This window comes from Strigops habroptila, chromosome W (assembly GCF_004027225.2).
Source record: "Strigops habroptila isolate Jane chromosome W, bStrHab1.2.pri, whole genome shotgun sequence".
NCBI lineage: Eukaryota > Metazoa > Chordata > Aves > Psittaciformes > Psittacidae > Strigops > Strigops habroptila.
The window spans coordinates 31247372-31264735 of record NC_044301.2 but is presented as its reverse complement, the minus strand read 5'-3'; the positions used below and the strand labels follow the sequence as shown (position 1 = coordinate 31264735).

Here is a 17364-nt window from a genome sequence, read left to right as displayed (position 1 = left end):
ATGCTCGCAAGGTCCTAGTGCCGAGTTAGCAGCTGGTATGTCCTTGCTTATGTTCTGTTCCGGTCTTGCTCCGCACTGGGCGCCACTCTGCTATCTTGAAGGCTGACATCCTTGGTCTTATTTACTGTCTCCTTAGTTGTTATCAGTCCCATGATGTTCCTTCCCCCGTCAGCTGAACATTCCTTTCTCTCTACGTGTTATTAAGTTAGAACAGTTTGGTCTATTCTACTATGTAAAAGGCACACACACTATTGTTAGTTTAAAATTTAAGCCTACATGTCTGTCTGTATCTATATCTACATATGTGCATCCACAGCATATGCAAGGAAAACGGCTGTTTGTTGAGCCAGTCAAAAGATCTGTGTTGTAGAATTCTTTTTTGATCTTTGACCATCCTAAACGTGACCTCGGAAGTACAAGTAGTTGTGTTTTGAAGATGTAAACAGCATCTAATATTAGCTATTCTATGATAAAGAACAAATATAAGTCATTAGATGTTTTTATAGTGAAGGGCAGGGTCAAAGATCTTAAACAAATATGTCAGATGTACTTTAAATGCAAGAAGCATGCTAGCATAAAAGAGTTTTTTTCCCAAAGAAAGATTTGGTCATTATCCTTGAGTGTAAGCATGCATATTGCTCCCCAGAGTATGGTTTTGAGGTGGAGGATAAGGTGCAGGTTGTTTGTATCGTGTCTGAGGTACATGTGGGGAGTACCTGGGAGAGAAACAGTTTGACTATGCTAGGGATTTTAAGGTGGTTGTGGTGAATTGACCTTGGCCCTTCTTGGACCTGTGTTGTTTCCTGGATGCTGCTAATGCAGATAGTTGCTGGTCTTTTGCCTGTTCAGTGGTGCTCCTAAACCATGATCCACCCTTGATAATGGGGTTCTGTGACTGTTCCACTGGCCGGGTGGAAGAATTGCAGTGGGCCCTTCCATGGAACTTTCCAGAGCAGCTCAGAGGTTCTGGAAATTAGTGCAGTGGTTGTCAGACTTTTTAGATCACAGTTCCTGTAGTAGGTTGGCTCTTCCTCTTTCTCGATGAAGGTCATGTTGCCTATGGTCTTCCCTTCACATTGGGTCAAGCGTACAAACATTACATGCCACGCGTGGCTGACAGACTGTTTGGCAAAAGGCTGGGAAAGGAATGCAAGGAAAGAAAAAATGTCATGATGAAATTGTCTTGGAGGCACTTGTGTTCGGCTACTCCAGACCTGACTTTCCCTATTTTGAAATCAATGGTATAATGCACTCAGCAGTGACCAGTGGTTCTGCTGAAGTTGTGGGGAGTAGGTGCTACATGAGGAAGGGGAACAGAGCACCAAAACTGCAGAGTCTCTTTTGCATTAGGGAGAAGATAAAAATATGTGTTCTCCTTTGTCTCACTCTTCCCCATTATTTTGTGTTGTAAAAGAAAAACTGTCCTCTTCATCTTTGTCCCCTTCCCTTTCAGCCAGCAATCATGTCCATTCTTCAAGCAGAACAAGGCTACTTCCACTCAATCCAAAGCACCTATCTCTAGCCACCTCTTCTGCTTTGCTTCAGTATTTCTTTGCTACCATGGAAATTTTCTATAACCTATGGTCACACAAACACTGACACTTCTATTGCTGGAGAGTGTGTATGAAGTGTGGTAGAGGATCTGGCTTGCTTCCTTTTGTAAGACTGCTAACAGTGTCTAGATACACTAGCTTCAGGGCCTGGGCCTCTCCAAGCCTATCTAGAAGTACAAGAGAATTTCACTTAGTAGCATGAAATAGCTCAAATGGTATCATCATGTTCTTGGGTGTTTGCTTTTTTTTCATTTTGTGGCATTACATTCAATAGGATAATATAGAAATGTTTTCAGTGTTGTGCATTTCCTGTCAGGATGAAGACTCTAGAAACCTACTGGGACTACAAGGAAGCTGCATTAAATTACCAAGAAGCCTGCAAAGTGCTGCATAGCTAAGCCCTGCCGGGTTGGGTCAAGAATACCAAGGAATACCTGCACTTCACATGAGAATACAGCAATGAGCTCTAGTGCACAGCAGATACGTCTGCAGTTCAAGGGCCAGGAAAAGATGTCCTCTAGTTCATGTGCTGTAAGGAGACAGGAGTGAAAAGGAAAGCAATTTAGAGAAGTCTTTATTTTGCTTGAGTTGAAGCCCCTTTTTATTGAAATATAGAAAAGGATCATTGCAGACTTGAAGTTCTGAGCTGCATGGAACACTTATGCCTCCAAATGAAAGGAAGCAGTGACGTGCTATCCCCTGTTACCTGAGGATATGATCTATCAGCCATAGTCCATTGCAGTGGAAGTAATGTCAACTGAAACTGAAGCAGCGCTGTGGAAGAAAGACCGTCACTGTACAATTTTACTGCTGCTTTTTTTCTTCCTGTCTTCATGTTATGGTTGGTTTTGTGTTGCTGGGACAACCCTAATGTGTAGTAAATAATGTTTTTATAAATCTTGGCTCTCCTTGTCTGGTGTCTGGAAGAATTTTCCATGTCCCCCAACCCCATTGCTTCTAACTGGAAATACTAGTTCTGTTAAAGGGTCTTTTTTTCTGGAATTCCTTCATATAAGCTTCTAGTTACTAAATATAGCCAAAGCAGAAGCAAAAAAGTGCTGGGGGTAAGCAGTGTCAAATAATACCACTTACAATGTATATCTCGTGCATCTGTTTTAATTTCAGGACTTCACCAGATACCTGTTCAACTGCTTTGCTTCTGTGGGCAGGAAAGAAACCTCCTGGATTACCTGGTTCAAACCTGTCAATCCTGTGTAATTCCAGGCAAACATTTACCTACTTTTCAGTGTTTCAAGTGCTGTCCAACCCTTGTCCCCCCATGATATGTGGTTAATTAAAAGCAGGGATGCCTTAGCCATTTATGTCACTGTTTCCCGGCAAGTATTTGTTAATAACCTGGTAGAGGTGAAGATGCTTTGGGGGGGACTGGAAGTGGTCTCTGACAGTCTTTGCCTTTATGCTTTATTACCAAATAACATCTGCATGGCAGTCAGTCAACACCGGGAGCTGGGGGAAGCAGCAGGTAATCCTCCGTAAGCTTTCTGTCCTGATTATTGCCTTCTGTGAGCAAGTTCAGGACTATGTAACTGCTACTGAGCACACTCCCCTTTTGTACTTTTTCTGTTGTAAACTGTGCTTCATAAAATATTTGGACAAGGCAATGGTGGGATGAAAGACGTGGATAATTTAGAACTTAAGAATTCTTTAGTGATTTGAGGTTTCTGTTCTTTGGTATCTTACTATAGTTTTGGATTTGAAAAATGGGCACAGCAGTTCTCCAAACAGCCTGTACAGTCAACCTGCTGAGCTACATATAGGACTGTTCAGTACATATCACATCACAGTCTGAGAATTGATTACAGCAAATCCTTTTACTTCACACTTGGGTTGACTTGTCAAATAAGAATAGTTCTCTCTTACTTGTTGAAGAACTAACAAAACTTGAATTCCATATGTATGAGCCTGTCCTCTCAAATCCAGCAGAAATACCAGTTGTATTGGTGAGGAGGGGAGTCATTGCATGTGTCTGTAGAAGGCAGGGGATTATGGAGAATAGTAACTCGCATTAGTCATCAGAAGATGAAAAGTGGCTAGATGCCATTGCAGATAGGCTACAGGGCGAACTGCTAAGAGAAATTGTAACTGAGGAAATAGCATTGCAAGGGTAGAGTCCTGTAGTGTACCTAAAGAGATAACCAGTACATTTCCAGGCTCCTGAAATTTACCTTTGTCCTTCCCTGAAATCTTGCAGAAACTGTACCTTACCATACCTAGTTTCCCTTTGTTAATCAAGAAGGTCTGTAGGGAACCTGCTGACCAGACTGGAATGTTCCCATTTCCCATTCAGCTGCAATATTAAAATGGGTTACATAAGGCCAGTTCTGTCTTGGCATCTGACTAGTTTTCAGATGAGCAGTTATATGATGTAAATTCTTTTAACTCTTTCCTAAAATTTGAGCCTGGCTGTTGGGAGAGGTTGTTCCTGGATTTTCCTATGCATTTGCAAAATACTTGTGACCTGTAGACTGCTGCTTTCTGCTACTTGTCAGGTTTAAAAGTAGTTTTAGAGGTGCTGAACAGTAATATTAACCTCACTTTTGGATGGAGTTGAGGACATATTTAAGCCTAGAGTGAGTCAATGAATATGCAGAGAGGGAAGGAGCTAAAAAAAAGCAGCATTTAAGGGTCCACAGGGAGGACAGTAGAATGCAGAGACCCTGCCACAGGGGAGTAGAGTTGTGGGGAGGGGTAAGTAGGGGAAATGAAATGCCCACAGTTGATGGTTAGTGAGGACAACCAAACAGTTGATGAGGGGAGCAGCAGAGCATATGAGGGCACCGAGATTCCCAAGGCATGTGTAAAATGAGCATATTTGTATTACTGGATAGGTCCCTGACTTTCCCAAACTAGGACCAATGGTCCCTATTTGCCAGAACAAAGAAACTGTAACCCTTGTTTTTAGTGGGATGTCTTTAACAGCTTCACTGTTGGAGACACCATTCTGTTTTCAATCACAGTAACAAGGCAGGGCCACCTTCTTATCTTTAAGGAAGTCAAAACCAGAGCATGGAAACAAGTGTTTTTGTCCAAGTGTAGAAGTAAACAGTCTGAGCGGAAGGCTGCAGTTCATGAGACAACATGCTAACGTCTCAGTACCTTTGAAAAAGCAAGGTTTTGATCTTTGCAGGGTGCTTCCACTGCTCACCTTAGGCAGGCTGAAGCACTTACTGATCTCAGTACGTTCAGAGTAAATTGAATTACTGTCTTCATAAAAAAACAAGCCATGAGCCCAAAACCCAGTGTAGCTTTTCACTAGGAGTTAAATCATCTTAGCCATAAGCCCAGAAGCACTAGAGAAAAGGATGAGCTAGGGCTGCGCTGCTGCTTCCTTTTGCTTGTTACAAACCATTAACTGGTTATGAAACCAGACCAGGAGAAAACGCTTGAGGCACGAGCATGGAAATGAAGTGTGAGTTACTTCTGGGAAGCTACTGTTGGTAGGGAGGAAAGAAAGGCGTTGGAGTAAAATTGGGAGCCATAGTTGAGGGGCTATGAGCAGAAGTTCTTTCTCTCAAAGCACAACCATCCCAAGCATCTGATAATGTCATTATAAGAGGGTTGCAGCAGTAGTTTACAGGTAGAAGCAAGATAAATTTTTGAGGAAAGACCATCTAAATTCATCTAGTATTGGTTTAGTTATATTGGAGATGACATTTCAAGTTATCTTGAACATAGGTGATGTAGAAGGGTTGCTGTAGGAATTGTGAGGTATTTTTTTGTTTTCTGATCAGTGTATAAATTTAAATGCTTTCCCAGGCCTGAAGGGTTAGCAGAAAGCGAGGATCACATGGGACCCAAATGCTTTTCATAATTTTACAAGAGTGACTGTGCTATCTAAAGGGATGCATTTCATCTCTGCATTTCAAAAGGAAATCTCTTGATGTTTTATTGCCATTTTAAGTGCATCTGTAGATGAAAAGTAAAGTTACTGCTTAGCACAGGTATCCTTGCATTCTCTGGAATTACTCATGTACCTGGTCTCCTAAATCTAAACTCATCATTACAGAGATGTTAGTTACATGGGTTTTTTGAGAGGCTTATGAAGGGTATTCCAAAAGTCACCTCGATCATAACATTGGGAATAAAACTTCATCTTCCCTTGTTTTGTTTAGATATATCTATGTGTTAGCACATCATTAGCTTTATCTAGCAGTTGTAAGTTACATTTCTTACTCCCGTTAACAGCTAGCAAAAAACATTGAAAACCGTAGTCAAACTGTGGAGTTTCAACTTAAAGGAAATGGAATATTTTCCAGTAATAAAAGGTAATAAAAAAATCACAGATGAAACCACTTTTCATTCTGAATCAAAAATTCTGCAAAGAGTAAACATTAATACTACATGTGTGGAAAGGGTGGTGGTAGAAGGAATTCAGGATGGAAGCAGTGATGGAATGTTTACTAAAGCAGTGCTATACAATGCAGTGCTATTCTGAACAGTGAAAGGTTTACTGAAATCAACAGCACATTTTCAGATGCAGTAAGCACATGCAGCACCGTTACTGTGACAAGCCTTGATTACAGTGTCAACATTTCACAGGCTCCTACCTTCTCATTTTGGAGTCCTTCTGCCAGTACCTGTGAGTAACTGTAGAGCCAGACATAATTCTAGGCATAAGGTGATTTCATGGGAGTTTGAGTTAGCATGAATTTGATTTAAGCCTGGAAAATGATATATTTCCACTGTGGCTGGAAACATTTTAAAAACTAAACTCTTCCCCACCATGTAGTATGAAAATGAAGTAAAACTGTTATTAGGAATCTAAACTGTAATTAGTGTTTCCTTGATGGCTTATGAAGTTCAAAGTGATGCTACTTTTCTAACACAGTGTTATCCTTTAATATCAAAGTGTGAACTCCAGTATTGTGCAATTAGGTCAATCAGGTGTTTTTTCCAGGCCCCCCACCATTCAGAGCCATAACTTTGCCTCTTTGCCCGTACGTAGAGGAAGCTGTGTAACTGTGGTAAGCCCGTTTGGAGAGAAGTTGAGACCCTCATGAATAACAATGTTTTTTGGGTTTGCGGCAAAGCCTCTTCTGCTGTGCTGTGTACCTGCTTTGGCAGTAGTGCTCATCTGGAGGAACTGATCTTGAATTCTTGATCTTGCATGCAGCATTTCTAACTGTAGTTGCCTGCCTCAGTGTGGTAGAATCATAGAGCAGTTTAGGTTGGAAGGGACCTTCAAAGGTCATCTACTCCAACCACCCTGCCATGGGCAGGGACACCTTCCACTAGACCAGGTTGCTCCAAGCCCTGTCCAACCTGGCCTTGAACACTGCCAGGGATGAGGCATCTACAACCTCGCTGGGCAACCTCTTCCATAATGTCCTTACAATACCTACAGAATTTTTACTTGGAAAAGACGTGTATTTATATAATTACCTCTAACACAACTACTGGTTTGGTTTTTTTTTGGTTTTTTTTTTGAGCTACTCATGCAGCTGTTTTCATCTGAGCACCTTACCAATGATTTCTCTCTCTGCAATAACTCATGTACAAACTATACCTTCCAGTTGTCCAGTTCTCTCATCTCTTACTTGTATCATTCCTTCTCCTAGGTGTCCTTCCTTACATGCTATGCATAGCTGCTCTTCTGATGAGATCTAGTAGCTCTGAAGCTACTTGTTTTGGAACCTACAGATAGCTCCTTGTTTCTTCCTTGTATCAATCATCATCCACATACTAAAGGTTGAGAAGCTGCACAGCATCTAGTAAATAATATAAGCAGCTGTACAGCATCTAGTAAATGTGATGTATAACTTTCTGACCAAAATTAAGGTAAAGAAATGACAGCACTGCCTGTTTGTGACAGGAATTTTTATTGTACTTGTTTGTTAATTGAGAAAGAGGAACATATTAGCTCAATTGATTATAATCACATTGTGCTCCTGCTTAGGATAAGCTAGCAAATCCAGTGTTCCCAATACTAATTCAATGGTTTTATCTCTTAAACTAACACCTCAAAACAGAATAAATGTATTCTTCTTTTCATGTTTTAGTAGCCCAACTACTTTGCTTTATTATTTAATCCATGTCATTGGGTGTATCCCCCAAAGGAGTGAGGCTCTGGGAATTCATAGCCACGAGAAAAAAAAAAAAAGCACAAAACCAACAAAACTTCTTCTTTATAATTTAACAGTCTAATAAAACAAGACCTGTCAATATATTAAGGAATTAATCCAGTTACAAATGTGTGTATATAGAAGGAACTTCTGTAGATGTCAGAACAGAAAATGATAAGCTATTTACAAGATACACAGCAAGATGGTATGGTAGCCAGGACCCACCATTCAGAAACCAAATGTGTTCTCTCCACTGTAGGCAACATACAAGAATCCATCCTCATCCTTTTCCTTCTCATAAAGTTGTCCCATAGTTAAGCTTGAAGGGGAAAAAAAAACAAAGAGAAATGGTTTGCTTGGATCATGACAGTTGCAAATGGTAGCAGTTAGAACCTTACATAGACAAGGATTAATAAAAGCTAAAACTTGTGAATCAGTGCATAAATTAAAATACAAAAATGAGGATATATGAAAGCAGTTGACTCCTGAGTTAGCAAAATGATCCTGGGCTCTCTGCAGTGTCTAGGGTTTTGTTATTCTTCACAAATGCATGCATCAGAATGCTTCCTTATTTTACTGTAAATTAGTCACTGAACATATTTCAGGTTCTGAATCATCCATTATTGATGCTGTGACTAATACCAGGCTCAAGAGCCTGGTGGTACCTTCCTTGAATGCAGCTGCATTAACATCTTGCTTCTTGTGTGAGCAACTTCATTTCTCCCTCCACCTGGTGTAGTTGTGAATGTTCAGCTGGTCTCAAGTCTATCAAACTTGTGCTTTTTGGACTGTTTCTTTGAGCTCTGGGTTATTCTGGGGAGCAAAAGCTTTGTTTTCTGTATCGTTTAAAAGTGATGACTTCAAGTAGTGCTAGTACCAAAATGTGTGGGCAGTAAATGACAAGTTAGCCAGGAACTAGTGCTTTTTCAGGGGATAAGGTTTTGAACATTTGATCAAATGAAAATTTTTGTAACTGAACAGGCATGTGTCCCTTCACAGTGTAAGTAGTAGTGGTCTTTAGGGCAAAGCCTGTATTTTGAAAACAAAAAGAAACCCAAGCAATTACTTGGCCAGTACAACAGCTCCAACCATCTGTCTGCAGATGAAATAGGCAGTCGAAATCAGGCAGTTGCACAAGTGACACCTCCTCAGCTTACCTTTCCCTGACTTCCCAAGACTGAGAAAAGGGTCGTGAACTGAAAGATACAGGCTGAATGATGGGGAAACGAGCATGGCTTTTTACCCAAGAGAGGAGCTGGGAGGAGTTGCAGCAGTACTTGGAAGGGAATTGGTGAGTACCAGATAAACTTCTGGATGAGGAGAGAAGGATATCAAGAGTTTAGTGGTCTATGTAATGAACTCAGCCTACAAGATGAACAGAACCGTTAACAGATGAGATTTTTGTTTTGTCTGTTAACAAGTTACCATTTTTTGCATTAATATTAAAGGTTCAAGGCCCTGTTTTTCCAGCAGAGATGTGACATCCCATCCTGAACATGTGAGATGAGACAATGTGTCCTTTCTTTCCTGTTCCTAGCAGTTCTACAGCACTGTTCAGATAATGACATACAGGCATTCCTAATACCCTCAGAAGAAAGCAAGCAGGAAGTGGTGGGCTCATGCTGCCACAAGAGGAGCCTAGTCCAGCGCCATGCTCCTCGCCCGGGCCCTGCGGCCTCCAGCTGTGCGGAGAGGTGAGAGCCAAAGCAGGAGCTGCCAGGCTACCAGGAGCACCTCTGCTGCGCACAGGGCGGGCAGGCGGTGCCCAACCCCTGGGGCATGGAGCAAAAGCAGCAGGAGCGGGCACAGGGCTGCCTGCTGTGGTAGGGGGTAACCTTGACCTCTGTGGGGTTGCATTGGAGGCTGCGCATGATGTTCGGTAGGCTGCGCTCGTTGCCTGAGAGTGATTGAAGGGACCTGTCCCTGAGGTGATGTGTGAAGGAGCACAGAGCGCCTTTGGGGCCATAACAAGGCAGTTATATGGGCAAGAGCAGTCAGTTGAGTAGCTCATGGGGACTGATGGAGTGGTTGAGAGGGAAGGAGGAATGGAAGTGAGCCAAGGGGTGCAGAAAGGCACCACAAAATGGTGTTTCAGGTATGGTCTGAAAACTTCAGTGAGTTTTGGGGACAACCTGGGGCTGAGAGTCATGCATCGAGTGTGGCCAGTGGGTCCAGGGAGGTGATCCTCCCCCTCTACTAGACCCTAGTGAGGCCACATCAGGAGTACTGTGTCCAGTTCTGGGCTCCTCAGTACAAGAAAGACAAGGAGCTAGTGGAAAGGGTCCAGTGGAAGGACACAAGGATGATCAGGGGTCTGGAGCATCTCTCTTATGAGGAGAAATTGCAGGAGCTGGGCCTGTTTAGTCTGAAGAAGAGGAGTCTGAGAGGGGATCTCATTAATGCATATAAATATCTCAAAGGCGGGTTACCAGGAGGATGGTACCAGACTCTTTTCAGTGGTGCCCAGCAACAGGATGAGGAGCAGTGGTCATAAACTAAAACACAAGAAGTTTCACCTCAACATGAGGAAGAACTTCTTTATGTTGAGGGTGGCAGAGCACTGGAACAGGCTGCGCAGGGGGGTTGTGGAGTCTCCCTCTCTGGAGACATTCAAAACCCATTTGGACACGTTCCTGTGTAACCTGCTCTAGGTGGCCCTGCCTTGGCAGGGAGGTTGGACTGGATGATCTCCAGAGGTCCCTTCCAACCCTAATGATTCTGTGATTCTGTGAAAGATGGTTCTCACAGATCCTTATTGTGTATCACAAAGTAAATAAAAATATTGCTAACAGTCTGGACAGGTTACCTGGAGGAACTCTTACACAGGTAAGGGTTAATAAGAATAATATTCTACCTAAGCCATGTAACACCATGACATACTATTTCCTCAAATACTATTAAAGTGTCTTGTATCAAAAGCAGCTGTAGCAGCTGCTTCTGCTATACATTATTCTGTATGTAGCAGACAACAATGAAACTTATTCCTATATAAAAGCAATGTGAAAAACCTTTCTATAGTAATTTTGTGCTTATAGAAGAAAATAAGTAATTTTTAAAACAAGTAATAGCATCATTTCTTTGTGAGCTGACAGGTTAATGTTTTTTCAGTAAAATTTATGGTGTTTGCTTTTGAGTTTTCAACATGCAACTTTTTTCGAGAAGGATTTTTTTTTCATTGATGATGTAAATGTTCTTACACTCAAAGAAAGATATCATAATAACTCCAGAGCTCACCCTCTTGCCATGGAAGTAAATTATAATATATTTTTTCAGTCACCTTTCCTTTCAGTCTAGCTCAAGAAATAAGATGTTTATCAAACTCATGAGAAAAAACTATCACAGTCAGATTAAGATGTAACCAAATCCCTCCTAAAATCACCAGATAAGCCTCAAAGAGGGGAGTTCCTGTCCCTCTGGTACGCACTGGCTTGCAGACATGGTTCTGAATACCAAGTGAATAGCCTCTCACCTGGATTGTGGGACAGTCTTGTCTACAAAGAGGAATATTGCTTTCTCAGACGGCAGTTGAATCCTCTTCCTGATGATCCACATGAACTGGGCCACGGTGATGTCAGATGGAACTAAGTACTTCCTCTTGTCAATGTCAACAATCTGAGATCCTGAGACCTTCTCCACTATGACCTGTAAAGCACAGGTGTGAAGGTCAGGCTTTTCTGGATTGCTATGAACAGATAGCTTTTGGAAACCACTTGCTGGTGCAGGCTTACAATAGTGAGCAGAGGGGAGGAACAAAAAGGTTTCTTGACCACAGCCAAATGAGAGGTAAGACTGGTTCAGCACTGTAAAACCTGATTTTAAACTGCACTGAAACCTACATTCATATACACAATGGCACAAAACTTCCTCTGCCTATTGAAGTCATGGGGTGAAAAGATGCAATATATCTAAAAGAAAAACCTGTGACAGGAAAGCATACACATCATTTAACTTTTTGTACACTGAAGATATGAAATTACTGTGATGTGGACCCCAAGTTGAGAATGAGCCAGCAGTGTGCCCTGGCAGCAAAGGTGGCTGATGGTATCTCGGGCTGCAAGTATTGCCAGCAGGTCCAGGGAGGTGATCCTTCCCCTGAACTGGCACTGGTGAAGCCACACCTGAGTGCTGTGTCCAGTTCTGGGCTCCTCAGTATTTAGGCTTAAATTTTAAACTAACAATAGCGTGTGTATCTAACATAGTAGAATAGACCAAACTGTTCTAACTTACTAACATGTAGAGAGTTTCTCCGACCAACCTTTATGGTAACAAGTACAGGAGAGACATGGACATACTGGAGAGAGTCAAACAAAGAGCCTCCAAGATGATTAAGGGATTGGACCATCTCTTGTATGAGGAAAGGCTGAAAGCTGGGACTGTTCAGCCTGGAGAAGAGAATGCTCAGGGGGATCTTATCAGTGTTTATAAATACCTGAAGGGAGAGTGTAAAGAAAATGGAGCCAGGCTGTTTTCAGAGGTGGCCAGTGACAGGACAAGAGGTGATGGGCACAAACTGAAGCACGGGAGGTTTCCTCTGAACATCAGGAAACATTTTTTTACTGTGCAGGTGACAGAGCACTGGCAGAGGCTGCCCAGGGAAGTTGTGAAGTCTCACGGCTTGGAGATACTCCAAAGCCATCTGTTCTGGGCAGCTGGCTGTAGGTGGCCCTGCTTGAGCAGGGAGGGGTTGGATCGGATGACCTCTGGAGGTCCCTTCCCACCTCAACCCTTCTGCGATTCTGTGATTTATTCATACCGGGACACTAATGTCCTATTGTGTTTAAATATGGCTAATTATTTTAAAGTTCCCCATGTGCAATAGACAAAAATAGTGTATTCTGTGACAAAAGCTTGGGGGCAGGAGCAGGAGAGGAATTGGCATCTACTGAGATGTTTGAAGCATGAGCAGCTCGAGAGCTTCAGGTTTAAGAGTGGCTTGTCTGCACTACTTCCCTTTAACTGGTGATTGAAAGAAGGAGTCCAGGACTTCTGTCTTTTCACTTACTCTAGCTGATAGTAACAAACTGAAGAATCCATTTAACCCTATTCCTTCCTTGCCCCATTCAGCTGTAATGGAGTCGTGAAAAGTTTAACTAGGCTGCAGTGCTAGTACCTGAACAATGGCAGGTGATCTGAGGAAGTGCATTCCCTTTGTACAGATGCTGCTTACTTTGTTTTGTCACTGTCACAATGTAAAAAGAAAGTAGAATAGAACAGAATAGTTCAGTTGGAAGGGACCTACAACAATCATCTAGTCCAACTGCCTGACCAATTCAGGGCTGACCAAAAATTAAAGCATGTTATTCAGGGCATTGTCCAAATGCCTTGAACACTGACAGGCCTGGGGCATCAACCACCTCTAGGAAGTCTGTTCCAGTGTTTGACCGCCCTCACGGTAAAGTAATGCTTTCTAATGTCAAGTCTGAACCTCCCCTGATGCAGCTTTGAACCATTCCCATGTGTCCTGTCCCTGGATCCCAGGGAGCAGAGATCAACACCCCCTTCTCCACATCACCTCCTCAGGAAGCTGCAGAGCAATGAAGTCACCCCTCAGCCTCCTCTCCAAACTAGACAAACCCAGAGTCCTTAGCCACTCCTCATAGGACATGCAAGTGTGACCATCATTGCTTGCAATCTTGTTACACACAATTCTAGTTTGCAACAAGCATGGTTTATCCTCATTTAAATTGTCATAGGGCTAAATAAAATCCCACAAAACAAAGAAATACAGGTTTACTATACACACCACTTCCACCCTTCCAACTTAACTGTCTTCTTTAAACAATGCTCCAAGCTGCTCCCAACAGATGACAGAACCAACTGCCTGCATGTAGCATACAACAAAAGAAAAAATCCCCAAACAGAAAGAAATATTAGAAATAAATTTCAGTAACACTGAAGCTACAAAATCAGAATTTAGGTAAATGGGAGGGAGAAGCACCAGCCTAGTCTATTATCTGATCTGCCATTTCACCTTTTGTGCACAAACCAGAGATGCCAGAATGCCTCTCAGGTTTCCATCTAGAGCATTAGAGTATTCATTAGTACTTTTTTTTCTCCTTGAAGTCTTTTGTATTCATCTGTGCAACATACTGTGCCATTACACAACAGGTACCATTACAGCAGAAACTGTCGTGCTAAGTAGAGGCATAGGCATCCTTCAGGGAACTCGGTGTAGAGCTGAAGAAGCCACGTTGTATCTAAATAGTCAAACTGATATTGTGTGGTGTGAGTTGTGGTATAATGAAAGGTTCTAGTTGGCCATGGACCACATGTTCATTTTTACAGTGCTATCTATGCTCTCTGCATTTCTATAATTAATCCAGCAATGATTATTGGCTTCCCACAGCTAGCCACCAAGCACTTCAGCAAGGCTCAACAATGCCTCAAGGAGGAGAAATTAAGCATGGCTGCAGTACGCTCCGGAATACCAGTTGGCCTGCCAAAGATGCCAGTTGAGCCCTCTACCAAATCACTAAAAAGGTGCTGTGATGTGATTCTGTCTGTGTGCCTCCGCTGTACCAGACCTACAGTGCCAGCTAATCCAGCAATGTATGCAGCTGATGTTAATTACAGCTTCAGCTAAAGTTACAGGATGACAGTGAAGCCGTACTAATAAGGTGTAGATTTTAGCTCTATATGAATGAGAGCCAGATGGGGTATGTAGGCTGTAAGGAAAAAAATGAAGTAAATAATTAGGGGAAAAACCAAAACCAAACAAAAAACCCCCCCCAAAACCCCCAACAAACCACAAGCTTTGCTTATGTTGCTCGGCCACCTCCTCAGGAACGGGGCTATTCTCTGCCTATACCACAGTGTTTGGTAGTAGAAAGCAGGTAGGGACCCAAGCAGAAATGCCTGAATAAGATGATGTTTGCAGCATCAACAGGCTTTTGTTTGCAACTCTGAAAAAAAGACTGCCTGTGTTAATCACTATTTTAGGATGTCTGTAGACTCAAGTCTGCAATAACATACTGATTTTACCACTGGAAACCAGATTTTTTTATTTTATTTTTATTTTCACATGTGTTATTCTGAATATAACTGCACTCTAAGGCATATTGTTTGTTCCACTGTGTTACTGTTGTCAAGGTAGGACTCACTGATGCTATTCTCTGCTTTGTATTATGCTGGACTGACATTAGAGTATCTTACTTCATGCTAGGAAGTTAGAAATTGACTACAGGAAGGAAAGATGGCCACAAACAAACCAAACAGAAAGCGACAGATACAGGAAGAAGGAGAATTAAGTATTACTTGTGGAAAGGACTTGATGCTTATTGCTCCACACAGGCTAGTTCTTGAAGGAAAAATGTAGCACATGAGGAAATAAGGCTTACAAGAGGTTCCAGTGTCTCCATTCCTTAGCTCTGCATTCCCCATTGCTACAGCATCCAGGTAATGCCCAAGCAAATTTACAAAATATGCTATCTTATGATGTGGAGAGGGTTTTCCTTATAATTTCTTCAGATCTGCCTACAGAAATAAAAGGAGGGCATAGGAGCTGCCACCCGCAATTTAGTATGAGAGAACTGTAAAGCAGACCAAGAACAGCCTGAAAGGCATACTGAAGCCTTAACAACTGATACTTTTGTATTTTTAAGATTACTATAACACACTAGGTATTTTAGCTTCATAATGCAGAAACTGTCATAAATGGAAGTTGAGGCTGTTGGTGAACAGCTTCTAGTAAAACTTATACCTTTAACCCTTAGACCACTTGATTCCCCAGGCAAATTTAAGATTGCAGTGCTTAGCAAGCATGAATTTCTTTCACCTCCCATTTTACTCCTAAAAGGTCTCTCCTAGGACAGAGTCAGGCTGCTCATATATTATCTTAATAGGTTTGAACCACTGAAACATCTCTAAATCCAGGTAGACAGATACAGCAGCTGAGAACTGAAGTCACTTTGACCTCTGTCACTCTGGATGCAAGCTATAACCTAGAAAGCAGGAAACATACAGTAAGTCTGAAAAACACTTCTGACTATTAAATGCCAAAAATATATTAAATAACTATTTTGTGAAAGGTACATGGCTCAATCTGAATCGTCAAGCATAAAACATGTATTGGCCCAGACAAAGCATCACACTGCAATTTGAGATTTAATTCCTGTATCCATCCACACCTTGCTGTCCATTCCTGATACAGCATCATGTAATTCTGACTCACACTGAATTTCAATGTCTCTTTTTCCCCTAGGGTTATGAGGGATATTCTTGAAACAGACAAATGGGTATCTATCTGTGGAGATGGATGGTCGTTAGCACACTGCAGTCTGTGCATGAGGGGGTAGTTAGCCAAGCAGAGAATGGCAAGGATCAGCTCAGCCTGACAGACTGCAGCTGGAGAAGGTGCTGTGACTAGGTGCAGCTCAGCAGCAGAGAAAGTCGATGAGATTAGAGGTTCTTCTCTGGGCTGCACTACCTAATGGATGCTATTTACCAAAATGCCAGACAGAAGTGGCACCAACTGGCATGTGATCAGATTAGATGTGGGAAATTTTACTCACAAGCAGGTAAGTCGAGAACATGGATGTGTTGCTAGCTGTAACAAAGATGTGAAGTGTGGTCATCTGACTGAATGATTATAAAAGGAATTGTGGTGTGAAGAGGAAAGGTCATTCACTATTTAGCAGGTAGGGAGGTATTAATGCAAAAAGGAGAGGTCACCACTTGCACTGGCTCTTCAAATAACAGGGTTTGCATGGGGAAATTCACCATGATAAGACTGGTTATAGACATGGATACATGAGGAAAAATCACCTTCCTCAAAGAGCCAGAATGGAAGATTGTCATGGTTTAAAGAACTTATTGTTCTTGGGATCAGGCACAGAATGAATCCTCAGGACACTGAAGGTATTTGCTGGGATATAATTGACATTAGAAGAAATCAGGACACTGATAAAGCATAAACATGCCCGGAAAGTGTTTAGATCAGGCACTCTTGCTTACTTGTCAATATGCACTGGGGCAGAAGAGGGAATGTTGGATTAGTTAGATGCGTTTGGAGCCTCTTTAAAACACCTAAGGACACACAAGGAAAGATGAATTTCCTTAGTAGGATCTGATCAAATGAGAGGGCAGGATGGAAACAGCTTATCCACCTTTGCCTCCCAGCGATCAGATGAAGCTGGCTTGGTTACTCACCGGGACACGGTCAGGGTATTTGGCTCGGATTTTTGCCGACTCGACACATCTGTGCTCTGTGGACAAAACTCGCAATTAGTCACTGCACGGTAACGGAACCACCGGTGTCCCAGGCCGGGAGGGCAGTGCCCGCAGGGACGGCAGCCTGTGGGGATCGCAGTCGCCTTGCCCCCGCCGAGGGGGATCTCCGGCTGTTCAGGGAGGCGTCCTCGGGCATCGCGCCACCTTTCGCCGCCGCGGGCGACGGGCGGCTGTCTGCCCAGAGACAGGCCGTCCGGCCCGGGGAGCCAACCGGGACACAGCGACACGGGAGGCGGCGGGCAGCGCCCGGCCCGGGCCCACCCTTACCCAGAGAGTGGTCCTCCTTGAACATCCACTTCATGGTGCGGCGGCGGGGCCCGTGTGCAGGCGGCGGGGGCTCGTGCCGGGCCTGGCGCTGTCACGGTGCCTGTCACAACACCACCACCGCAGCTCGACGGGCGGAACTTCCGGCTCGCCGGTTCCCTAGCAACCACCCGAACTCAGCGCTTCCGGCGGGCTCGCGGGCGGGGCTGTGGCAGCCGAGCGTGCTACCACCTGCC

At 43.0% G+C, this 17364-nt stretch overlaps 1 protein-coding gene across 5 annotated transcripts; it reads right to left on the bottom strand.

Moving 5' to 3' along the window:
- Nucleotides 1-1987: 1987 nt before the first annotated feature.
- LOC115618966 (gamma-aminobutyric acid receptor-associated protein-like 2) lies at nt 1988-17235 on the bottom strand. Of its 5 annotated transcripts, XR_003994883.1 has the most exons (7): nt 17132-17235; nt 16784-16839; nt 11106-11278; nt 7862-7955; nt 5446-5480; nt 2260-2332; nt 1988-2082 (listed from the first exon to the last, which is right to left on the bottom strand). XR_003994883.1 is itself a non-coding variant. In XM_030510962.1 (6 exons), exons 1-4 carry the CDS (start codon nt 17163-17165, stop codon nt 7865-7867), a joined length of 354 nt encoding a protein of 117 aa, XP_030366822.1. In that variant the 5' UTR covers nt 17166-17235; the 3' UTR covers nt 2121-2332; nt 5446-5480; nt 7862-7864. The 5 variants fall into 5 exon arrangements, 4 of the variants coding, with proteins under 4 accessions (XP_030366822.1, XP_030366823.1, XP_030366821.1 ...); XM_030510962.1 differs by lacking the exon at nt 1988-2082 and having other exon boundaries at nt 2121-2332; XM_030510963.1 differs by lacking the exons at nt 1988-2082; nt 2260-2332 and having other exon boundaries at nt 4445-5480.
- Nucleotides 17236-17364: the final 129 nt, after the last annotated feature.

Excerpts from the sequence above, each read along its gene's own strand:
- LOC115618966 (XM_030510962.1), bottom strand. The coding sequence starts at position 17,165 with ATGAAGTGGATGTTCAAGGAGGACCACTCTCTGG. Across the intron at positions 11,279-16,783 it reads AATACCCTGACCGTGTCCCG|GTCATAGTGGAGAAGGTCTC; the intron begins GTGAGTAACCAA and ends TGTGCTTTACAG. Across the intron at positions 7,956-11,105 it reads AAGACTGTCCCACAATCCAG|CTTAACTATGGGACAACTTT; the intron begins GTGAGAGGCTAT and ends TTCCCCTTCAAG.